General features: G+C 34.2%; 1 protein-coding gene across 6 annotated transcripts in view; it reads left to right on the forward strand.

The window, feature by feature from the left end:
• Nucleotides 1-985: 985 nt before the first annotated feature.
• The window catches only part of LOC105348488 (calcyphosin-like protein), a 9,929-nt gene continuing 218 nt past the window's right edge, over nucleotides 986-10,696 (forward strand). Inside the window, exons 1-5 of one of the 6 annotated variants that reach the window (XM_011457934.4) lie at nucleotides 986-1,127; nucleotides 1,269-1,415; nucleotides 2,407-2,584; nucleotides 2,872-3,081; nucleotides 3,965-5,067. In XM_011457934.4, the coding sequence (XP_011456236.2) occupies nucleotides 1,279-1,415; nucleotides 2,407-2,584; nucleotides 2,872-3,081; nucleotides 3,965-4,066 (627 nt within the window). In that variant the 5' untranslated portion in view covers nucleotides 986-1,127; nucleotides 1,269-1,278 and the 3' untranslated portion in view covers nucleotides 4,067-5,067. Of the gene's footprint in view, nucleotides 1,164-1,264; nucleotides 1,416-2,406; nucleotides 2,585-2,871; nucleotides 3,082-3,964; nucleotides 5,068-6,089; nucleotides 6,809-10,696 lie in introns of those variants that run through there. The other 5 variants (XM_011457935.4, XM_020062444.3, XM_011457932.4 and 2 more) reach the window with 5 other exon arrangements.

Here is a 10,696-nt window from a genome sequence, read left to right on the forward strand (position 1 = left end):
TTTTTTTAGTTTTACATATCATTGTACACGTAAATACAATAAAATGTTACCACTCATAATATATTTTCCACATCATGAACATAACTAAGCACCTAGCATCGGTTTTTTTTAGGGGGGGGGGGGGGGTTGGGAAATCCTAATTTCTAATTTACACTTCTATTTAACTGTTTAATTCCTTAGTTTTACTTTAACTTTTTACATGCTCCCCAAAAAGTGGGGGGAGCAACCCCATGATTATTGAATTTTCACTATGTTAAATTAGGAAAAATTCAAATTGTTGCGGAGAGGAAAAGGGGGCTTGCCCCCCCCCCCCCCCCCCCTCCCCCTCCGATGCTACGTGCCTGTACTGGTTTTTATATAGGTTTGTGGACAAAAATATCTTTCCGAAATTCCTACGTCTATATCTGTACTTAAATCAAATATGCAGTGGACCATCCCTACAGTTTATTTAAATTCAGGCACGTAGTCCCCCCCCCCCCCCCCACACACACTTTTTCTCGCAGCAACTAATTATCTTAAATTTACACAGTAAAAATGGAATTATCATGGAGTTGCCCCCACCCCTATCCCTCCCCCACTCTTTTTTTGGGAGTATGTAAAAAATTGGAATGAAAATGAGACACCCCCCCCCCACGGATTAGGAATTTGAAGATTTTGGGAAATTGCCTTTCTCCCTTTTTTTTGGGCTTGTCAAGATTTTTTGGATGAGTCTGCCCCCCCCCTTTCAAAATTTGATGCTACGTGCCTGAAATTAAAATAAAAGGTGTCATCGTCGCGTATCTCTCTCTCTCTCTCTCTCTCTCTCTCTCTCTCTCTCTCTCTCTCTCTCTCTCTCTCTCTCTCTCGTAATGTCCCATTTAGCTTTCCATATATCTTTAAAAGGAGAACCCGGCACCAAAACAATTCTCATTTAAATGTACCCTAGTTGAAGTCTTTCAAGTCATTAATTAGCAATTAAATTTTAGAAAATGATTAAACGATGTCATTTCACTTTCACATCCATTATTAATGAATGGGTAATTAATTACAAAATGATCAAACATTGTTAACGACTGGTCCCCGTTGTCATCGCAACCACATAAATAAAGCGTGTCATAACTTGAAGCGGAAACCAGGTGCGAAAACAGGTAAATTGTTTACTTCTAGACACCACTCGTTTTCAGGTATATATCCAGGGTTTATAAGTTTGTTTTTGATAATATAACATTGAGTGATCGTTCAACAATTCCGTACCTTTTGAAAATATTGTGAATTTCTTTGCAAGACAGATTTCTAAACATGGCCTGCACACAGAGAGGAAACAATGAGCTGAAAATGAAAGCGAAGAGAATGATGAAGGAGGCAAAAGACCCCATTGAAAAGCTTCGCTACGCTTGTCTAGCAAGAGGGGCCAGTGGTATCAAAGGTCTCGGCAGGTGAGGGCTTTATTCTATTTTTTTTTCATTTTAATAGATTCACCCGAAGACTTCAATGCATATCAATGTACAAATTATGTAGGCCTTTAGAAACATGTTTCATCACGCAATATAAACATAGGAGTGTATACAAATTAATTCAGGTGTGCAGGCTATATATGGTAAATAATTGAAATGTATCAATTGCAACCAGCAATGGAGGAATAAAATAGAATACATGGTATTGTTTATATTGCCAGGCATGAACCCATTGGGCACATGCACCTGACATATTATATTTTTTTCTCATATTAAAAAATATATACCCTCTATCTAATAATACACAAGGAAAATACATATATATAACTTCAGTGCCTGTGCCGTTGGGGACATAATAAAAAAAATAAAAGTATGATTTGTATACATATAATATAGACACCAATGAAAAGTGAAAAATACAATACTGTAAACGTACTAGATTTGACTGTGTATTCTATTTAGCGCTTTTGGCGGAATGGGGCTTCTGCAAAATCAAGTACATCGCTAAATGCCATGCATATATGTATAAGAATAGTCACATTCAGGAATATGCTAATTCAAATCCACGCCAACTTGTTCAAAAACTAATTTCCGCCAAATAATGTACACGCCAAATATATTACGTTTACAGTATGTATGTAATATTATAATAATGATTCTGCAAGGTAAAGGTTATGAATTAGACATATCACTTAAAAATTAAGTTCCTCAAAGGTTATGAATTAGACATATATCACATAAAAATTAAGTTCCTCATGGCATTTCAATTCTAAAATAAAATATATATACCATAATAAATATATTACGTTGGTATGTTGCTTACCTACAGAAGATGGTCTGCATAATTTATATATATAAGAAATTTTATTTTGGCATGCCAAGCAACATCCCCCCAAAATTGCTGCAACATACAACATGTACATGAAAATATATGCCAATATGTCTATTTTTTCTCATGATTGTGTATTTACAGAACATTCAGAATAATGGATGATGATTCCGATTTAAGTCTGAACATGAAGGAATTTAAAAAAGGAATTCATGATTATGGGTTGATCATGGATGATGATGTCGTGAGCTCATTGTTTCAACAGTTAGATAAGGATCACAGTGGGTCCCTGTCATTTGATGAATTCTTGACTGCCCTCAGAGTAAGTGATGTACAGTTCTTTCCCTTTTTGGGATATTTTCTTCCAGTACTATTTATGTAGAATTTTTTTAAATACAAAGTATGTACAAAAAAATTTTCATTGAAAACATGTTTATACTAATACTCTTCATATAGAGCAAGTATATTCTAGTTTCCCCTACCCCTTTCATTTAGAATTCTGGAAACGATAGTTATTAGTGTGTAATTATTATCAGGAACTAAGGTATAGCTCCAGATATATTGCTCATTTCATTACCCAAGTGTTCACAGTCTTTTTTCCTTGCACAGCCACCTATGAATAACTCAAGGAAAGAACTCATAAGGAGAGCATTCCAGAAACTGGACAGAACAGGGGATGGCGTGGTGACCGTACAGGATCTTCATGGTGTGTACAACGTAAAGAAACACCCCAAATACATCAGCGGAGAGTGGACGGAAGACCAGTGCCTCAAACAGTTCTTAGACTCCTTCGATTCTCCCAACGACAAAGACGGAAAGGTAAAATCTCTTTCACCAATGCACTTGAATTTCATCGTAGTGGCTTTTGAGTAGAGAAAATGTGGCTTTTGGTAATGTTTTTCATGGATTGACTTGATTGTTTCTTGAAAGTCTGACAAAGCTAATTCTTTAATCAACCAGTATAACTATCAATGAAAAAAAATGAAAAATGGAAGAACTCAAGAATTGTTAATGAACAATTACAGTCAAGAATGGTGAATTTTTACTGTTGTATTTGAAAATGCCTCCTCTCTGTCTTTGCATAATGTTATCTATTTATTATTTATCTGATGTACAGACATACAAAACTATCCATAAGACTGTACAAAAAAGCATGATCAAACATATCACAATTATTAAAGCAACTTCACCTGCATGCATAGACCCATTCACTGCTTCATTTCAATTTACAGATCGACTACTTGTATATACAATTAAGCTATATACATATAGGTATATGAGGGTTGTTAGAAAAGTGAGATAGTGAATACACTTTGAGTTTAAATTTGATTCTTTTTTTTAGCAGTAATTGTAATGATTTTATTAAATAAATCAGGCAATTAACCTCAGTGAATGAAATTCTCTAAAAGTGTCTGAACGTTCTGTGGAGAGAAGAAAGATAACTCTTAAACACCTTTAAGCTTTTCTTACAACCCTTGGTACAGCTACAAACACATAATCTTGTAGACTTGAACTACATGTAAATAGATAAATCAACATACTTTCAGGCCAGCAAAGAGAGGGAGTAAAAGTATCTCCAAACAAATTTCGACTCTCTCATTCAGTACACATCGTTATGTTCAGAGGGGCTCCAATGAAATCTTAAGCTAACACTGTTTGAACTCCATTGTGTTATAACACTTCAATGTTGTGTTTCTGACAGGTCACTGAAGAAGAATTCATGAACTATTACGCTGGAGTTAGTGCTTCAATTGACAATGATGCTTACTTTAACCTCATGATGGTTAATGCTTGGAAGTTATAAATAACGCAGTTTTCTAATCAAACACTCCCATTTAATCAATTCTTGGTATTTTTTGTAATGGTGGTTTATATTTCTATTAGGGGTAAGAATTGTAGATATAGAATTTGAATATGAGACAATGTCCATTCCATTTCATTTTTTCTTATATACCAGAATTAGCTGAACTAATGAACTGTTCAGTTCAAGTTGTAGAACACTTTTTTTAGCAGGATGTAACTGGCAGAGTGTCGCATCTGTAACAAACAAATTTCATATACATGTTAGAGTATAAGTATGTCTGTCACAGAACTGCTTTTTCCTACCTCCCCCTTAGATGTGTGCTATGGCTTTCTGAAAACTTTGGAACAATTAGTAGATTTGCACTGCGAAAAAGCAAAAAAAAAAATGTGAAGACCAAAGAAAGAAGACGTCTTTCTATTTCCTCCGGCATCCAGCATGAAGCAGGCATGACTGGATCACAGCCCGCAACAAAAGCTAGAGTGAAATAGTGAGCACAACTTCAGACCTAGCACTACAGCACAATTGCACAAAGACTGTGCAGTCTTCTTGCTTCTATTTTTACTTTGTTTCTATTGAGATTCTTTTGTTACAGCATATTTCATATTTTGAAATTTCACTGACCACAGGGTTTTTAAAAATCAATGAGTTTTTTTCTTGTTTATAAATTCTAAGCTTTATGCTGTTATTGTTGATGAGAATGTTGTTATTGTATGTTTCATAAACTCTACGAGAAAGAAAAAATGAGCTTGGTTTGATATATCCAGTAATGAACGAATTTTGACAAAAGTCTGATTCATTTTAATCATTTGTACTTTGTGAAGTTTTAAATTTTGTGATTTTAATCCAAGTATTGTTTTTTGAATTTTAATTAACATAACTTATTGTCTCTGAAATCATTTTACTAGTTTATCGTTTTTATAAAACAGTCTTATTTATTCATAGAATGTCTATTTTGACAATTTTATACTGAACATTAAAATATAATGTTAGATCTTGGAGAACTGTGTTTGTTATATACAGAACATACGCATGTATTGCATGCATGTGCACAACGAGGCCTGTGGATCTGAGCTACCATAATTAGTTCATTACATACATGTGTACTTGTATAAAGTTTCACTAGCTGTTAATTGGTACATGAGTACTTTCTCTAAGTTTCTGTGTGTGTGTGTGCATTCTGTTTGATTTGATAAGTAGTGAAAGTTTTATTTCATCTTAGCTTTCCTTATTGTATGTAACTTAAAGTAAAACTTTTGTGAAGACAAAAATAGTTGCCCTTTAATAAGTGCTAGTACATGGCATCACACCACTCCATAGTTTTGCAATTAAAATTAATAGGAGTAATTCCCCTTTTATAAAACACTCCTACTCTAAATCAATAAAGATACAGAATTTCAAGAAATAAATGATAAAATTAATCAATGAAAATCCATTTAAAATGCATGCAGTGGGTCATTTTATATCCAATCTCTTTGCTAGGAGTATATACATGTAGCATCTTCAAATAATCCAGCAACTCTGTTATCATACATATCAATATACAATGTATGTAGATGTCTATACATGTATTTATCTACCAACCATTAAGTACATATTTATATTTCTTGTAACATAAGCTTAAGATGAAATTTGAAAAGGTTACCATTAAATGTAACATTGAAAATCATGTGGACATGCAGCCTACTGTATTTTACTGTTGTGTGAAATTTTGTGAAAACTCAACAAAACTGAACCAGAATTTAGCAGAAATCAACTTAGTAGATTGAGGAATTCAAGATGACAGAAGGTCTGATTCTAATGTTGTTATTGATGCCATTTTAAGGACAAATTAGCGATATATTTGAATTTTGATTTAATTTTGAATTGATCAAATAGACATACAGACTGATTTTAAATTAATTAAATTTTCGTTTTATTCTTTAAAAAAATACTTTAATGAATGCTCTTAACACTTTGCATGATGAGGCCTTGTATATGAAATTTTGTTTGTGCACTGATTTTTTGTTTGTTTGCTTCATCACAGGTGACTGAAGAGGAATTTTTGAATTATTATGCTGGAGTTAGCGCCTCTGTAGACAACGATGCCTACTTTCACCTAATGATGACTAATGCATGGAAGTTGTGAGACAAAGAGAGACAGTGTTTGCTGCATGAAGTGCACCACAGCATGCATGGAACTATAGTTAATTTTACTTCAAATATGGGGATTCTCCTTATCTGTGATAAGATATAATTATACATGTATATATATAGATACTTGCAATTTTGTCCAAAATTTTGGTTTTGGCATTTAATCCTCATGACAGCTTAGGGTTGGAGTAGTGATTTTCATTCTCCGTTACTTTATAACATGTTGTAAACTTGACGGATATAATGAATTACGCTTATAATGAAGCAAAATTGTTCGTCCCTGGCACTTCGTTGTAAGCGTGTTTCACTGTAGTGAAAATTTATTAAATCTAACAAAAACGTCTTCTCCACTCCAGTATAAAGAGAAAAACTAAAAAAACTAATACATGATTATGAAGTCCATTATGCCCTCTACTAAAATTGTGTAATTCTTGGCCCCTAGGTCAGTGGTCCAGGCCCTTTGGCGGGCCCGTATTGCTATATTAAAAATGTATAAGATTTTACACTATTTTTTTCTTTCCTTTCAAAGTAGAGGGAGATAAACTAAATGCATTTGCTATTTTGGTAAAAAATGTCCTCTTCTTAGATTGTGAAATAAATTGTTAAAATATTTTCTTCCGTACTTTCATAGTGGAGAGGGGTGGGGGGGGGTAAACTAAGTGTATTTGTTATTGTCCCCCGCCGCAACGTGGTGCGGGGACATAGAAATGCCGGGCGTCCGTCCGTGGGTCCGTGGGTCCGTGTGTCCGTGGGTCCGTGTGTCCGTGGGTCTGTGTGTCCGTGGGTCCGTGGGTCCGTGCGTCCGTCCGTCACATTTTTTTGTAAGCGCTCTCATGCCAACAAATTTTGCCGGATTTTCATTAAATTTATACCAAATGTTTATATCACTATTATCTTGGTCAAGTTCGAAAATCAGCATTGGTCGATACTTTTTGTTGGAGTTATGGGACTTTGACCACAATAATGACTCCGTTTTATCAAAAAATTGACCTTGTAAGCGCTCTCATGCCTACAAACTTTGACGGATTTTCATCAAATTTATACCAAATATTTATACCACTAATACCTTGGTCAAGTTCGAAAATCAGCATTGGTTGATACTTTTTGTTGGAGTTATGGGACTTTGACCACAATCATGACCCTATTTTATCCAAAAATTGACCTTGTAAGCGCTCTCATGCCTACAAATTTTGACGGAATTCATCAAATTTATACCAAATGTTTATACCACTAATACCTTGGTCAAGTTTGAAAATCAGCATTGGTCGATACTTTTTGTTGGAGTTATGGGACTTTGACCACAATAATGACTCCGTTTTATCCAAAAATTGACCTTGTAAGCGCTCTCATGCCTACAAATTTTGACGGATTTTCATTAAATTTGTACCAAATGTTTATACCACTAATACCTTGGTCAAGTTCGAAAATCAGCCTTGGTCGATAGACTCGATACTAGTTTGCCTGACAGGCGGGGGACCCAGGAATTCTATTCTTGTTCATTGGGCAGGGGTTCAGGCTTTCATTCGGGGTGAGGGGGACTATTGTGTATGGTCCATAAGTTTACATGCATTGTCCATTAACAGTTTTACATTAGGCAATGGTACTCGTGTGATCGTCAAGGCCGGTGGGTCTCTTGTTCAGTGTAACAACGCTTAGAAGCGAAAAATTAATGCCAATATTCAAGAGAAAAAGTAAGGAAAAACTCATGTATGGAGAATTTATATATGATCATGAAACAACTCTATAATGTGATCACAATTCTAGAATTTAACATTTTTATCAACTAATGCTCGAATAGACTCTAGACCCAGTATATCACAGAGAAATAGGATGTCGGGGCATTGAATTTGTTATAAAGCTTTTATCGAAAAAAGAGATTAAATGAAATAGTTTCTGATATATTTATTAAAAATGAAATTTTTTCAGATTCTTCTGCGTTTTAATTGAATTATTCAATCCTCTGGATGTTTAAGTTTTCAAAATACTAAAGATATTTTCATATACTAAGTATAAAAGATGACTTAGTATAACCATTGAACGAACTGTATATTTTATTGTTGCCTTTCGCACTCTGATTTAAAATTCGGTGAATTAAGAAATGTTAGCGTTCACATAGCCACTGGCTACAAACACGGATCCAGAGCAAAGGGACACAGAGGAAGGGTTAATGAAATGAAAATACTGTTGTAGGAAACACTTTTGTGGTACTGATCAAAAATGTGTTAACATGTCAAAAGAAAATAAATATTTACTCTATTGGTACTGTAATTCAACGAACGGTTGTAGGATTTGCTTCTTTTGTAAAATTCGCGTTTCCTGAATTGTTATTTAAAAAGCAACGCAATTATTTTAATAATATTTTATTCAATATAACGTTACATGTATATTGAATGGGATTGTGCAGCAGGCACAGCCTATTTTAGCCTAAATTATGCAACAAAATTATGTTCATATTAAAAGAGACAGTCTTAAGAGCGGCGTGTCTTTTTACCCCAATTATATCCCCATTGAACCCAAATAATGCCCCAATGAAACTTCACTGATGACCTCGTGGAAGTAACCAACCCCATTAATATCCCCAGTGAGTCAAAACGGAAACCAAATAAAAATGGCCAAAAAAACACCGAGTCTTTTAAAACTTACAAAGTAAGGAGTTGTCGCGGAAATCAATTCTAACCACGATTTTGAGCCCACAAGCACCAAACACACTTGGGCTACCGACGATGATGCTATGTTGCTAGACAACAAGCTTAAAAAAGAAAATACACTTATTCAACATAAAGATATACAGTTAATTTTTATTGATTGCTAGTATTTCAAAAGACTAGTACACGTACACGCTTTTGTGGAGAAAAGTTAATAAATAGTGAAGTTTTTGCTTGGATAGAACGGCCAACCAAGTTTTCCAAAGAACTACTCTCACGGTTTGTTGTAGTAAACATATACATGTACATGTATTTCAGAAAGCAGTTAGCGTTTGAAATTTTCTTTATACCGAACATTTTATCATCAATTTTAATTTTTATGCATATGAATACTAGTAACTGGTAACCATAATACAAGTCATTACAAAACATACTATTTTGAAGGCAGTTACACAGTTTTATGAAATTTTCATATGCTGAAAATGTTGCATATCTGCATCAACTACACAACAAACTCTTGTTAACTATAATGTCCTCTTGTAAATGCACTATTTTTGAAATTTCCTTTAAAAATATGGCTAATCTATAGTTTCTTGTAAACACCAATTTCTAGAATTATTTTTAGCTTACCAGGACGAAGTCGGGAGAGCTTATGAAGTACCCACGGCGTTGGCGTCCGGACGTATTTACACTTTTCGGAGCATGTCCTGACTCTAGGTTATTATTTGTCCTATCCTCACCAAATTTTGTATGGATTGTTCGTCTGGTTCTATTTATGGACTTAAAAGACTTATATGCTGAATCTGACCTATGAATTTTAGATGCTGGAGGAAGTTAAGGTTTTCGAAGCATGCTTAAGTTTTTGGAGCAGATGCCCATTGATGACATTATCTAAGATATAGTAACTACTAGTTTTAACTTCACCAAACTTGCATGGATGGTGCGTCTTAAGATTAGTTTGCTATCCATTTTATACTTTTTTTTACCAAGCTTCAAGCATATTATCAAATCATGGGCATATGATTTTGTTAATAACTAGTAATTAGCGAAATAATATTATCATAATCTGAACTGTCACATTTATTTCACGCATGTCACAAAATTTACAAAGAACGGAGTATATCTGTTTATATTAAACAATATATATTTGTGCAAGTATTTTTTGCGCTTTAAGATTAATAAGTTTTAAAATACACGTTGAACAGTGATACAATACCAGAAAGAATATCCGCATTTTGTGTTCCAAAAATGATAATAGCAAAAGTAACCGGACATACACTATTAGGCCAAGGAACAAAATCACACTTACATCAACATTCTTTGGGTATCACATTTGGGGTTGAAATATATGTTTACAGTTAGGAATTGTTATACATGTACAACGATTTACTACATGTAATGCCATAATAGTCAAGAATCGAGTAATTTATTCCATTTACCCATTGTTTTGATATCGGCTTCTAATTTGTTCTGATATCGGCTTCTAATTTGAAATTGTTTTAAAGCCGCTCTTTTATGAAAAAATATGTCCCGTAAATCTATTTGCATTGCATGTAATTGAAGCTACTAATACTGGAGACCCATGGCCTTCACTGCTCACCTGAGCACAGGTTTTCTTATTGAAAGAAGGTATTTCATATGGTGCTACTGTTCCTCTAGTATGTAAGTATAATCTAATTTTAACAATAAAAATGTAGATTATGACCACGAGTACGTAGTCATTGGACGGAATGCTCTTACTGATATTTTCATTGCATGATAGAACCACGCACTTTGACCTCTTCAGTTTGCATTGTAAGGGTCCGTCCCTAATTTGGGAACAAATAGGTCAATCATGCATGGGGTTTATAAAAAT

Source organism: Magallana gigas, chromosome 7 (genome assembly GCF_963853765.1).
Source record: "Magallana gigas chromosome 7, xbMagGiga1.1, whole genome shotgun sequence".
Classification (NCBI taxonomy): domain Eukaryota; kingdom Metazoa; phylum Mollusca; class Bivalvia; order Ostreida; family Ostreidae; genus Magallana; species Magallana gigas.